General features: G+C 33.2%; 1 protein-coding gene across 6 annotated transcripts in view; it reads left to right on the top strand.

The window, feature by feature from the left end:
* Positions 1–6,023: 6,023 nt before the first annotated feature.
* Positions 6,024–15,212, top strand: part of LOC110107746 (protein PELOTA 1) — a 33,122-nt gene continuing 23,933 nt past the window's right edge. For 3 of the 6 annotated variants that reach the window (XM_020838113.2, XM_020838112.2, XM_028694600.1), the window contains exons 1-8: positions 6,025–6,304; positions 6,407–6,538; positions 6,622–6,704; positions 7,443–7,518; positions 8,612–8,686; positions 8,767–8,823; positions 9,427–9,472; positions 12,342–12,417. In XM_020838113.2, coding sequence (XP_020693772.1) covers positions 6,488–6,538; positions 6,622–6,704; positions 7,443–7,518; positions 8,612–8,686; positions 8,767–8,823; positions 9,427–9,472; positions 12,342–12,417 — 464 coding nt within the window. In that variant the 5' untranslated portion in view covers positions 6,025–6,304; positions 6,407–6,487. Of the gene's footprint in view, positions 6,348–6,406; positions 6,539–6,621; positions 6,705–7,442; positions 7,519–8,611; positions 8,687–8,766; positions 8,824–9,426; positions 9,473–12,341; positions 12,418–15,212 lie in introns of all 6 variants that reach the window. The other 3 variants (XM_020838114.2, XM_020838111.2, XM_028694601.1) reach the window with 3 other exon arrangements.

The following is a 15,212-nucleotide window of genomic DNA, read 5'->3' as shown; positions in this document are numbered from 1 at the left end:
ATCCTAATATGTATATGAAATGTTATTCATTGAATTTATGAGTTATTATAAATATTGGATATTTATTTTTGTGAGTTCACCAAATGTGAATTCATATTTGTCTAGCTCTGATTGATCAAGGCATCACAAAAACATGAACCTAGTTCAACTAATCATTGGTCAAAAACCAATGCAATATTCATCGAGGTTTAAATGCTTCAAAGCCTTAAGTCATCCGAGCCCTAATATTGTCAATTTGCCCATGAGCTCAATCTTTAGAACTTATGAAATCGATCACTCCCTTATCAAAGACCACTAGCATGCAAATCTCATGTGCTCTCGGTAAGCCTATTTAAGGGTTCTCAGTAGAATAACACGCCCAATATTCTTATCTTGAAATTGGAACTTTCTAGAAGTTCTTATCCATTAATTAGTTAATTGGCAATTAGATTCATTTGCTACACGAACAACCACATTAATTTTTTATTTTTATTTTTTACTTTTATTCTTTTATGTAATCTACTTTTTACTGGCGATATTGTTATATGCTTATAAATAGGGTTCGAAGATCAATTGTGGGGCAAATTATTAGGTCCGGTCACCGGACCTATTTCTAGGTCCTGACATCCACTAAAAATTTGCCACATTGACTGCGCTTTGACTCAAAAAACACAGTCAAAAGCGCATGTAAAGTGCAGGTGAAGTACAATTAAAGCGCAGTAAAAAAAAGCGCAGTCAATGCGCACAGTCAAAGCGCAATCCACTTGGCAAGTTTTTATTGGATGTCCGGACCTATTTTTAGGTCAGGTGGCCGGACCTAATAATTTGCCCAATTGTGGGCATAACACCATCTTGGATGGGTGCTGAAATATTACTTCCATGAATATTAACATCTATCTAAGATTCTCTCCCAAAATGTGCTCTCTCTTTCCCCTCTTTTCTCTTCAAACTCAATTTTTATTTGTAAGAGGGGAATGTAATATTAGATCCAATACCAATTAAGCTGAAGAAATAGATCAAGTATAAAACGCAATCCTTCAATTTTCATGTATAACTTGTTATAAAATGCATATTATATCAAAAATTATATATGGAGGCTTATGTTGGCTTGCAAGGTCCTCTATATGGTATATAATTTAGAAATGGATTAATAATTATGTTGTTTCATTCATAATTGATTATTTAATTTGTGCTTAACTAATAAGTTTGTTCTCTTGAAATTAATTATATTAATACAATTTTTTTTTATTATTATTAAGCTATTGTTGCGCCCATAAATTTCCTATATGAAGAAATAGAAAAAAATTTATGTACTTTTTTGTCTTCAATACACTAAGGCTTCGTGTGGGACAACTTTCTTACTGTTTTGCTTTTTAGATCGCAACCATAATTTTTGTTTGATAACTATTTTTTTGTTGCTTTTAAGATATTTTTGTGCTATGAAATTATTTTATGCAGTAACTTCAAAAAAAAAAAACTTTCTCCATAGCATCATTACAACCACTTTTACAAAAAGTTGCATTCATCCCAAACGGAACCTAGGGCTTCATTTTGGATAACTTTTGGTTGTTGCTTTCAAAAAAGAATTGAACTAAAAAGCTATTATAGAGAGTAGTAAGGAAGTTGTCCAAAATGAAATCAATAGTTCTAAAAGGATCAAACAAACTCCAATTTTTTTAAAATTTACAATCAAAATAGTTGTCTTATTGTGATTATGAGGATCATTGGGCAAGGAAACCGGCTTTAACCTATCCTTTTGTCAATTTAAGTTGATTATAATTAGTACACCAACAATATATATTTATTTACTATGATATGTTATTCTCTTCTAATACTTTGCTTTTGTTATAATTTTATATGCAAGTTTAACATATCATGAATTGACTTATTATGTGCTATATATGTTTGATACATTTTATTTCCCTAACATAACCCATCAATGCATCAGAATTTTTGAAATAAAGACAAAGATAATGATCCTTTTGTTCAAGAAGCATTGTCAAAAAAACTTCTCTTATTTTGATATTCAAGAAGATTTGTGACTGTAAATAATGCGGGGTGTTTTTAAATATTTATGTTGTTTGATTAGGTACTTCAGTGGCTACAGAAAGCAATGATAGTTCAAAGTTTGCTTGCGATTTGTTCGACTAAGCTTATTTTTATAATTTATTTTCTTAAATATCCATCTCAATGACTATTTTTTCTTCCACCTATATATACCTGTAGATGGTTGGAAAAAAAGTTTTAAAATAAAATACAATATTCTATTTATTTAGTTGTATGAGTAGTATATTTATTTAGTTACATGAATAAATAAGTTTATCAGTGAAAGAATTTACAATAATGTTGATACGTCATCATAAAATTATCTTGTTCGGGCACGAATCTCGAGGCAAAAAGCTAGTTGGAAACTTTAAAAAGTAAAAGGCGAGGGCACCTGAACTCCAATTTCATCGAGCTTGCAGTCAAACTGAGTGTCTCGGAAATACGACCGAACGACACCAAATTCAACCCAATCCGAGCCCAAATGGGTCCAAATCAAGGACCCGAAGCTCTGTTGGAAGGTTCGAATCACAATTGGAGTTACCAAACGGTCTCCGATTTTAACGAGCTTATACTCGAATCAAATGGCTTGACGAGACGAATCCAAACGAGCCCAAGATCGCCGAATTCTGACACCACTAAGGCCTTCAAATGTCCAACGAACGGTGCACGATCAAAGGGTTCAACATCAACCGTCCATTCAACCACTCCCTATTCGCCCCTGATCTCACACCTATTACAAGCCATGTCACTCCTGAAAAACTATAAATCGAGCCCTCATTCTTCGCAAGATGACTCAAGTGAGAAGAGAGAGAAGAAGAAGAGAAAGGGGAAAGGGAATCATCTCCTCCTCGACCACCGCCAGAGCTTTTCCCGTCGCCTGAATACGTCGGAACTCTGCCGGATTTTCGAGAAACGTCGGGATTTTACAGAACTTTGTAACTTTGTTAGAAGCTGATTGTAAACCGATTGTCTTGACTTGTGAGATGAATCGATCTTTGTACTTCAAACAAATACTAGTGAAATTATTTCAATTGGGCGTGGCCCCGTGGTTTTTTCCCTCTTCCGGGTTTTCCACGTAAAATTTCTGATGTTCATTCTCTTTTCTATTTGTGTGTTGAATATTCGTACAACGCTCATACACGAATTTACAAACTCTACCACCGCGTATATTTCAACCCACAACAAATGTAATATTATATTTATTTATTTACATAAATAAATAAGTTTATCAGTGAAAGAATTTACAATAATGAAATATTATTTATTTATTTACATGAATAAATAAGTTTATCAATAAAATAATTTACAATAATGTAATACTATTATAATACTACATTTATTTAAAATATAATATCAATAAAATGTAATACTATATTTAGTTAATTACATGAATAAATAAGTTTATCCATAAAAGTATTTATAATAATGATCATATTAATGAAAAATTAGAGTTATTAACATTAAATCATATTTTACAAATATAATTTATTTACTTATATTGGCAAGAAAATAAATATTTTTTAATAGAGTTAAATAGTGTCATAACAAAAAGTAAATCACACTTCAAAGGATGCCTCACTAAATATAATAATCTAATATTATGTAAATATATCAAATTCAAAAGACAAAATAAAAATAAAATGAATACAAATTACTTAGAAATCAATAACTCATAGAAATAAAATTAAGAAAATTTTCACTTTTGCAACACTCAATGAAACTCACAATTAGCATGGTTCTTCCAAAAAGTGAAGGTCATTTACGATTACATACAGGGGCGGAACCAGCCCTAATTTTGATGGGGAAGTAAATTAAATATAAAAATAATTAAATAAAAAAATAAAAAAATACTTAAAAATAAAAATAATTGAAATATTAAAAATTATATATATAATATTATGAAAGTTGTTTCAAAATTTTTTTAGCTTAATTTATATTTGATCTAAAAAAATTTTTTAGCTTCCAAATGCAAACGAAATGTATATCAAAATCATCACCATGTTTTCAGCCACAAAAAAAAATTTTAAAAAAATATTGCAAGAACAGGAAAAAAATATACATAATTGATATTCTTAGGTTTCGTTTGGGACGACTTTCTTCCTGCTTCATAAAGTTGATTTCTAGTATAAAAATTAAAATTTTTATAATAGAAAGTTGCTTTAAGAAGCAGTAAAAAAGCCGTCCCAAACACAGCCTTAATCAAATCCTACAAATTTTTTTGCACTAAAAAGTATTTCTAAACTAAAGTTAATAGCATAGAAAAATGAGCCTTCATTACTACCCATTTTCATAGCAATTAAAAAATAGAGAATATATATACATTGAGAGAAGATAAAGTAGAAGATGAATCAAGCCTTAAGAATCAAATGGTTCAAACGTAAAGAGGACAACATCAATGGTAGGTAGGGGCAAAAAGGCTTTTTAGGGGGGGCAAAATTGATTTTTTAGGAGAGGCAAAAACAATTTTTTACTCTCCTATAAGCTTTTTTTTTTTAAGGCGGGGGGCAATTGCCCCTCTTGGATTATATGGGATTCCGCTCGTAATTACATATTAACATATATTCAAATATAGCTTTCTTCATGCAAATTAGATATAGCTTGATGAAATACAACCATCTTCTCAGCAATGAAACGATATAACTCAACATTGTAATATTCAAAAACTTTCATAAGCTACGATGCCATTTGAAAAAAAAAAAAAAATTATTTGTGTCAAATATATAAATGTAGTTGAAATGATAGTAAAGCCTTAAGAAAATACTTAATTTTATGCATTAATAATAAAATTGAGATAAAGCTAAGATGACAAAAATTATATTCTCATAAAGTTGAGAAAGAAAGGAAGGGTGAGATATAAAAAATCAAATCATAGCATCAAGGAGGCCAACGATAAGAAAAAAGAATTCATAAGATTTAATATTAGAAGAATGACATGAATTGTTAATATTTTATTTAAGAAGAATCACAAGGTTCTTTTTGTAATAATAGCATAGGCATTATTAGAAAATTTTATTTAGCTTTTAAATAAGACGCTATTATTTTAACAAATAAGATTATTAATAAGATGTGATCATTCAATAAATATAATTAAATCCTAAACTCACCACTAGACAAACAAATGTGAACCAAAAAATTCACTAATAGATATGCTATCTTCTTAAGGGTGATAAATAATTATGAATGTTACATTATAATTATACATATATTGAAGTAACTTGAAAATCAAACTCAGTTGATTACTTTGTGATTATAAACTTAGGTTTCGTTTGGGACGGTTTTCTAATTGCTTCTTAAAGCTGCTTTTTAGTATATCAAATAAAATTTGTGTACTAAAAAATTGTTTTAAGAAACAATTAAAAAGTAGCCTCAAACGAAGCCTTAAATTATTGTTATATCTAAGAGCATCTCCAACCAAATGCCAAACGAGCGTATGGTGTCGTTCGGCCGCTCCAGCCGAACGCCAAATCTTCCGCCATTTACTTGCGGGTGAACAGTGCGACGCCAATAATGGTGTCGCACTGTTCACCTTTGTTATTTGCTCTCTCAACCGGAAAAATGCGCGAAAGGGAGAAGGATCGTTACCTTCGCAGAAGCACATAATGACGTTCGATTGGAGCAGCACCACGACATTTTGGAGTTTTGATGTATTTTGCCGTGAAAAATGAAGTTCTCCGTTGGAGATGCCCTAAGGAATGAATGAAGTTGAAGGACTTCATAATCTACTTCTGCTACTAAATAATCCCTTAGAGAACTTTATAAAGTTGTTCATAATATACTCTTATCTCATACAAAAGCAACAAAGCTTTACAAGAACAATATAATATAGTTATGACACTTTAACTATATTATATACCACTAATTATTTTTTTGGGGGAATTTACCACTAATTATTTTTTTGGGGGAATTTACCACTAATTATTTAAAATTATTTATATTTTAAATTAGAATAATAAATTAATTAGAAAAATTCCTAACTAAAAATAAAGAATTATTCTCTGCCATTTCCTCGACGCAATTCCTACGGTTCGCTTTTCTTCTCCTCCATTTCGTTGCCGTTCGACTTCGGCTGCGTCACCTGAACCTGAGGTAGAGCTTTGAAGAGTCGCTAGCTTCTTCGCCTCCGTCGACCTGTTCGGCTTTGCCTGCTTCATGTGAGATAGAGAACGGGTCACTAGCTTTTTCGCCTGCTTCGACGACGTTCCTTCCTGTCGGATCGGAAGTCACGGTAGTTCGACGACGTTGGATCGGAAGTAACGATGGAAGCTCGCACGCTGAGAAAGTAACGATTTTTCACTAATTTAGCGCACTTCTTCGAAAACGCCGTAAGTGGATCTTAGACTTTTGATTTAACTTGCATTTTTTTTTTTTTTGCGTTTGGCAGGATTTTGCTCAAATCTTGCTTAAATCTTGCGTAAATCCTGAATAAATCCGGTACCAAACAGCCCCTAAACAATTCGTCGCCATGAAGCTTGTCCGCCGCGACCTCGAGCCTGACGGTCCCGGCAGCATCAAGGTGCCCAACGAAAGGATAAACCCTCTTGTTTTTCTTTCTTTGTTTGATAAATGGAAATTTTGTGAGATTCTCTCTGTTTGCAGATAATCCCGGAGGAGGAAGATGACATGTGGCACGCCTACAACCTCATCTCTGAAGGAGACCTGGTTCAAGCAGTCACAGTGAGGTATTGCCCTTAAATACCTCTAGGTACTTCAATTGCTATCCTTCTTATTTTTTATCAAGTCCCCCCTTTGTTTCTTGCTTTATCTATAGTGTTTTGCACTGCTCATGTTTTTGAAGAATGTTTCTTCTTTTTTTTATGATGACTTGTTATGTTTTCTTTGGGAAATTGTCCTCTATCCCCTTTAGTAAGTAACTAAAATTATCTGCCATTCTTAAGGCTTCATGTTCTGAATGAGGTGATATTTGGGAAGCTGTTCCAAACCTCCTTTAAATTTACTTAATGTTTAAGGTTTACCATTTTTGGTGAGCTTTGTTGTATTCTTGGCTGGTTGGCTAGGATGATCAGCCCCCAGCTGCGTGTAATTCTAGGTTCTATACATTTCTTAAGTAGAGAAAAAGAGTGAGCATATAGATTCAATTCAAATTCTGAATGGTTTTAGAGCAATTGACCTTGTTGAGTAGATGGCGAGTATGAAGAATTACGACATGGACAGCAGATTTAACCTTAGAAGTCATGTCCAATCCCAGAGGAACGATCATCAACAACCTCAGTGGAACAGGAGGCTCCATCCTTCCCAGTATTACTTTGATTTTATTTTTTTCTTGATTGAATTGAAGTATGCGGGATCAGATTTTTAATAGGGTATTAGTTTGAGAAAACTTAGCAAGTTGATACCCAAGTATGATCTGTTCAACTTTATTTGTAGAACCATTACATATCATCTCTATTTTATTGTAGGAAAGTTCTCAGGGAACTGGCATCTGGTGGAAGAGATTCTGAACGTGTAAAGTTAAAGCTGGAGATTAAAGTTGAGGTATACTCACAAGGTTTATAAGCTCATTAATTTTTGGTCATCTTTTATGTTTTCCATTGATTTCCACTAATTTAGCTCAATTTTTCTTTTGTTGTTGTCGTCTCTGCCTGAGGTCGGAGCAGCAGACATTATTTCTGTAGCTACCATCTCCAATTCCTCTAATTTGGGCTTTGTTTGGAAGCTTCTGTTAATTTTTTAATAAAACCGAAAATTTTCCCTCTTTGCTACCCTTTGTGCTCTTGCTCGAACATGCATCAAGCACTAAGACAATTATTTTCATCTCATTTGCCTAAGATACAAGCTATTAGTCCTTATCTAAAATTCTAATATCCTCCTTTATTGATGCTTATTAAATGGAGATTATGTTTGATGTCTTGCATTGATCAATCAATTCTCCAATTAGGCAATTATCTTTACCATTGTAAGCTTAGACTTATTTATTTTTTTCTTCACCCTGGCCCTTCTAATTGGGGGTGTTCTATGAATATATTAATTTTATAGCAAAAGTTCAGAGTATTATTAGCTGCCTGGGCACCTTGAACTTTGACCCTATAGCTGTAGTATTGGATACCTAGATAGATGTTGAAACTCAGCAACTCCATTATCTGCTTTGAAGTTCCTCAAAATCTACCATTTTGCAACTAACTTAAAGACATTTCTTCCTTAAAATTCTAATATATTTTCAACCAAGTTAGATGTTGTTGATTATGTTAGCTATGTGCTAATAGAACAGCTGATTGTATACAGCTCATTTAACTCTGATAAAAGTTTTGATCATTGTAGTTAGTGAATGTTAATTCTTATCAGTTCGTTTGCCCCTTGTATGCCATGGATGTCTGGGATTAGGGATTGGGTAAATATTAATGAAGAAAGAAAGAGAGATGTTAAGGTAGTTCTTATTATAAAAAGAATGGGTGCTTAGGGAATGTAGAAGATAACCGAGTTATAAGAGACATTGTGAATCTGAATCTGATAAGTGTTGAGGTACAATTGCATAACATGTGCTATTATGTTATGTCTATGCAAAGTTTCTATTCCAAAATTCTGTGCATGGCCTATTTGAATGATTTGATTTATTTGTGTTGTTTTTTAGAGTGTAGATTACAATAAGGAAGGTTCTGTCTTGCGGATACGTGGCAAAAACGTCTTGCAGAATGAACATGTGAAGGTAAGCTTTTGGTATGACGGAAATAAGTCTCATCTTAGAGAGTGGACATGAGTACTTCTTCTAACTTACAACTTATCTAGATTGGCCAATTTCATACACTTGAAGTTGAACCACATAGGCCATTTGTGCTAAGGAAGGTATGCTTGGAAACCCTTGAATGTATTTCATGTCTTGCTTCCTGTTTCATAAATGAAATTTCACAATATGTTCATCTTATTATGCATCTCACATTAATTATGTTGACTACTTATCAATTAAATTTTGGTTTCTTTTTTTGAGGGGGGGGGGCAGAAATGCTCACTCACATGACTTTTAATACTTAATTTTCGAAATTACTATTCTTCTAGCATTTTTGAAAAGCTTTTTTACATGGAAGTCTATGGTCACTTAACGATAAGGGTAGTAGGACTAAGGAATAGTGCCTTCAAATCATAATCGTTAAACTTCATCCATCATCATTGAATTTGGAGTTGAGTTTGATTGAGTGGTTATCAGGCCATAATAGCTATTTATAAGTTGCAATTGAAACTTATTGGCTACTGATAAACTATTTATTATTTTTGTTCTGTTTATGCTTCAAACTTCTTGGTCCTAATGCCAAGGAGGATGGAGTTTACAGAGCAATATATTCTTTCTTTTTTATTGCCGTGATACAGATACAAAAAATTTCTATTATTTCTTCTATAATCTCGTGCGCTAACTCTGTTACTAAAAGTTGTTTTGTCGACTTATCCTTGCAGGATGTTTGGGATTCATTTTCACTTGATATTCTTCACCAAGCATGTGGTATGTGCTCCAAAATAAAGTATCCATTTACTATTGTTAATATTCTACGTAATGCTCATAATTCTCATGTTGATTGCATTTTTTTGGTTGATTGAAACTTGTCTCTATTATTGCCATGTAATTTTCCCATAACAAGTAATCCATAATGATGAATTATCGTGATACTGTCATCCTAAGGGGTAAACTGCCACCCATTAATAATAAAATTTAAATAGCACTTACCGCCGGCTATGCGTGGAAAGACTGCAAACTTAGAGTTGGTTCGTGTGTGTGCTTTGATTCGCTCAAGGGAAAAACTTGTTTTACCTTTTTGTTTTTCTTTGATAGTGGAAAATTTTTTCTTAAACCTTCAAAAGTACAAATCAAGGCTTTGGAACATCATTTCTAATATTGAAACTATATAGGAGCAAAATTTTGTTGAAGCCACAATGGAGTTGTTGTCATTTATGGAGTTTCTTTTAAATATACATTCAAGAATGGCCAGGATAGCGCCATACTGTACCTCCCACTTTCATAGCTTAAGTTACCTAAATTTGATTAAAAAACATATTTTAATGTCAACTTTTAATATGAATTTGATCAAACTAAAAAAGAATTTATAAAATTTTAATGCACTTCTCATCCTTTCCATCCTTGAAGCTTCCAAAGCTATCATAATGTTTCATAAGTTTTGGTCCCTGGAATTCCAATGTTCTAGATCAAGGCCAGCAATATTGAGGTCAAAATTAGTGCCTCCATGATTCAAATCCAATGGGAAGTAACGTGCTATGCATGCTGGTTGGATTGTAGTCTTGCAGCCTCTCACACACCTCTCTAAATTCTAATACATCCTTACATGCTATGTGCAAACATAAATGTGCATTTCTATCTTTGTATCCTTGAAGTCTATAATTTTTTTTGATTGCAATGGGTAGTAATTTAAGCTTATCAAAAGTTTATATTTTTACTATGTATGTTTGTCGGCATTACAATAATAAGAAGAAATAATGCTATATTGGAAAGCTTCGAGTATATATGTGAAAAGGTTGGAGTAGCTCCAGTGGCATATAAGATTAGAGAGAGTTCCTTAGATGGTTTGGACACATAAAATGTGGGTCTTTTGATGGCTTGGTTAGGAGAGTAGACATATTAGGTTTGGCTTATGTTAAGAAAGGCAGAGGTATACCTCAAAAGACTTGGTTATAAAATATTAGAAATGATCATTTTTAATTAGTTTTAAATAAGAATTTAATTCTTAACAAGACACTATAGATAAAAAATGATTCATATAACCTAATGGGATAAAAGCTTGATCATGTTGTTGTATCTATTAGAAAGCTTTGCTTCATATAGGTTTTTTATTGCACTCTATGATGTTCGAAGGATTTTGAATTCAAAAAATATGGAGTTTCATATATCTTTTCATTAATTCCTTTCAAGTTTTAAAAGCACGAGCCCTCTTTGATTTTTATTTTTTATATGTTGCACTTATGCAGCTAAATGATTAGCTTTGCATTTTGATTTAATTTCAATGCAAGTTGAGAACTTCTTTAAAGAATAGCAACTTTCTAATTATTTTGAAATTTAATTTTCTGGTGGCAATTTGATTAGCATAAAGTTGAAATTGGCTTAATTTATTATCATAGAAGTTGTAGAGAATTGCATCAGATCATGCAATTTTGCTGAGAGATGAGCAAGATATTCTCAAGTTATTGTGAGGAAATAGATTCTCTGCATGTGAGTAATTTGCGCCTTATATAATTGGGTCAACTAAAAAGATGAATATGATGGTTGTTGGGGATCATTCCATGAATTAAACAATAAAGAAAGATATGTGATCATGAGAGAAATTCATACAATTTACAGAAAAATTCAGATTTCTAGATTTATGTATAATTTGGTCCTCATGGAGTTGGAATTGACCCAAATAATGAGCATGAAAATTGCGTGGATCGAATTATGATGCCAAATAAAACATTTTGAGATTTTGATAAACAAGTAATTTGAAAATTATTGATAGAATGGTCATAGAGATTTTTTAAATTTTGTTTGTGTTCTTAGTTTATGAGTGATCGATACTTTGTGAGATTTATGATCAACAAAGTTGGTGAACATGAAAATTAAAGAGGATTATGCACAAATCTTCCATTAAAAAAAAAATGTTATTCTGATGAAAGATAGGGGTGATATGCCCAAATTTTCATAAAGGTTTTCTATGGGTTCTCATTGTATGTGTGATCCACATCTCATGGGATAAGAATGGACTAAAGTGGCGATCATTAAATTTATAGAGGATTACACTCTGAGTCCACCATTTGAAAATCCTATGATTCCATGAGGGAGTGATCCACGCCTAGTGGGATCAAAATCAACGAAAGTGATGGATACAAAAGTTATATATATGATTGAGCTATGAATCAACCAAATAAAAAATCATATGATTTTGATTAAAGATAAGGAAGATACACCCAAATTACTGAAAATGGCTCAACATAATTTCAAGATTCCCAGGGCCGTTTCATGCCATTTTTAACATCATATTGGTGCCGTTGATACACCCAATGGCTCGCTAATTAGCATAACCATATGAGGATGTTGACTAGATTCCCTTTTGGAATTAAAAACTGAGTTAATTGATGCAGACCATAGCTTGTTTTGATGATAGCCTTTCTAGTTCATATATGAGGCTAGCATGATGTTAAGGCAAAGCAACTTCATGCACAACATTCCTTTCCTAAGGAATATATTTTAATACAATGATGTGAATTATGCTTAGAAAATACGTTTATGTGTTATCAGACTAATGTAAGCTATAACTGTCATTAATTTGTTCGCTAATTATCCTATCTAATATTGAAGAGTAATTGGATATCATGGGATTGCATTTCAGATCCTGCTGCAAGTGCTGACCTGGCTGTTGTTTTGATGCAAGAAGGTTTGGCTCACATGTTTCTAATTGGGAGAAGGTATTGGAATCTGATATCATTTTTATATAATGACGAGTTAGGCAATTAACTTTTTGAGGTGTTTACAGGAGAGATTTTCAAAAAATTATACGTCTTTGAGAACTTTGAATATTAATATGTTAAAGTTATGAAAAGTTTCACAAGCTTTCCTTTATTGTTTTCATGAATGTATCATAGTTGATTTGCATTAGAAGTATAACAGCTGTAATGGGACGTGATAATCAGTTTTTGTTTTAGTAAAAGGATGAGGTAAAAAACCGTAAAAACCATACTTATTTATGCAACGATGTCTTAATGCCCAGTGCTTAGTTAGACTTTGTTTGGGATAGCTTGCTTACTGCTTTTTAAAGTAGTTTTTTATTACAAAAATTTCTTGAACTAGTTTGAACTAAAAAGCTGCTTTATAAAGCAGTAAGAAAGCTGTTACAAACGAAGCCTTAATGTGAGGCACAAAGCGAGGCGAGATGCGCGGGAGCGAGGTGAGACGCCCAGGGCTTGCGGGTAGCGGGCAGGTGAGACGAGACTCACGGGGCGATGACAGTGGTTCGGCAGTTCGGGCGCGAGTTGGGCACATGAGATGCGGTCCGTGCGGGCGAGGCGAGATCCTAAACGGGTCCAAATCTGGTTTATGGGTTGACCCAAACGGCCAAACCTGACCCAAAATTCGAAACGGGTCAAAAATCGGGACTCGAATCCGACCTGTTCTTAAAACGGAAAAGTTCGGATCGGGTTTTCGTGTTGTGTCAAATTTTGACACCCCCAGTCACTCACATATTTATAAATCATCTTCATTAGATTTGTCTTTTCATTTTATGTTTTTTTATCCATCATTACCATTGGACATGATTTCATCACCAGCTGGAACAAAATTAGTGAACCAAAAGGAGAAAAATAAAAAAGAAGAGAATAATTAAAGGCATTGGTTAGTGGTTCTTGAAATGGTCAAATAAAATACATTTAAAAGTGGATTAATACTATAATTTTTTGGGGATTTTTATTCAGCAAACATTTGCCCAATCCATTGTGTAGATTTATATGATCCTATGTTCTTAGTAGTTAAATTTCTTAAGGATTTCTAAAACAAAAACAACAACAACAACATTAAGCCTTTATCCCACTACGTGGGGTCGGCTACATCTTAAGGATTTCTATAAGAAATATTTTAAAATTTGAATGAATTATAACCTGATCACTTTGGTTGAGTTTTTATTTATCTTGTGTTGGCATCTTCAGTAAACTTGTAATTTTTATAGTGTATGGTAAGCTTTTGACGAATATTTTCATGCAAATCATGCAATTAAATATTAAGCAGGTAAGTGTAATAATAAAAATATTTATAAGCTTCCGAATTGAGATTAAAAAATTTTAAGTGTAGTGGAAGACGAAGAAAAACTAACATTTATGTTGATTAGATTCCAGAAAGTTGTTTTGGCAATTGATAAACCGCACTTAACTTGAGCTAAATTAGGTGTTCTTATATATGGACAAGCTATTTGTTTAAAGACAAGTAATCAAATGGTTTGAATATTAACTGTGCATAATTATGTTTGAATTTAACTAGATAAATTGAATTTTAAGTTTTCATGTTTTGTTGAAAGCAATATTCTTAAATCTTTGGATATGTCGTTGTAATTTGATTTTCTCAATAAATTTTTTAATGAATTTGTAATTAAAAACTACGAATAAAAAACGAAATTGATATCATTTTATATTCATATTTTAATTGAGATTTTGGTTCAGATGTGATCTAGTATTCAAATTCAAGATTTTAGTCATGAATATGGCTCAATTGTAAGTTTAATTGCATGAATAGCTTTTAATCTAGGTGATGTGAAACCATGAATTATTTTCTTAGAGATAATAAAGTTTGTTGGAGCAATGATAAAAATAATCTTAAAGCTTCTCAAAATTGAAAACTCAAGAGAGATCTTAGAATTAAACAATGCTTAGGCAATCCATCACAACTAAATTTGCAAGTTCTTTAAAATAACAACATAAACAAAAGTAATGAAATGATTAGTCAACTAGAATTCGACGGTTAACAAAGCGATCGTCTCATCTTGAGGCTCAAAGTCACTCTTCTATGTCTAGGGTTGTCGGAGGAACAAGAACCATACAAGAAACGAAATCACTCCAAGGTAGACGACGCAGACGATCCGTAGTGATGGCGAGGGATGCGGCGGCGATGGAGGTGGAGAAACGGGTGGATGGCCGTTGATGGTCCAATCGTAGTCCTGGAATTGATCGTCTATGACGTCCATGAGAGTGGGAAGGATGCGATTCAAATAGCCTTCAACAGCATCGTCGGAGCCAAACCCGACGTCGAAGAACGGTGAACGGGTGATGTGGATGTCTCCGTAGACGTCGAATACGAGTCCGCTATCAATTTCAGGATCCGCCATGCATCATGAGAGATCGTGGCGTCGAGGTGGTGTAAGGTGGCAGAAGTGTCACTTAGGAGAGGTGTAGCCAAGGGGACAGGTGGGGGAAAAGGGCTTAGGTGGGAGAAAGGGGTGAGGGGGCGGTTGGGCTAGGTGGAGAGTTGAGAGAGCTAATCAGAAATCTGAAGTTTAATTTCCAATTAGGAGAGATGGGGGAGATTAATTTGAAAATCAAATTACCAAGGGAAAATAAAAAGGGGCAGCAATGAGGTGGAGGTTAGGGGCTGATTTTGTGGAGAAATTATTGTAATTTTGGAAGGGGAAGAGAGCCCATCAATGGGTCGGACACATGAAGAGGAGAGAAGGCTTGAGTATTAATCAAGTGGGGCCCACATAATTAATCTCAGATTTCAA

Source organism: Dendrobium catenatum, unplaced genomic scaffold (assembly GCF_001605985.2).
Source record: "Dendrobium catenatum unplaced genomic scaffold, ASM160598v2 fragScaff_scaffold_506, whole genome shotgun sequence".
Taxonomy (NCBI): Eukaryota; Viridiplantae; Streptophyta; class Magnoliopsida; order Asparagales; family Orchidaceae; genus Dendrobium; species Dendrobium catenatum.
The sequence above is the reverse complement of the archived record's forward strand: the minus strand, read 5'-3'. Positions and strand labels throughout refer to the sequence as shown.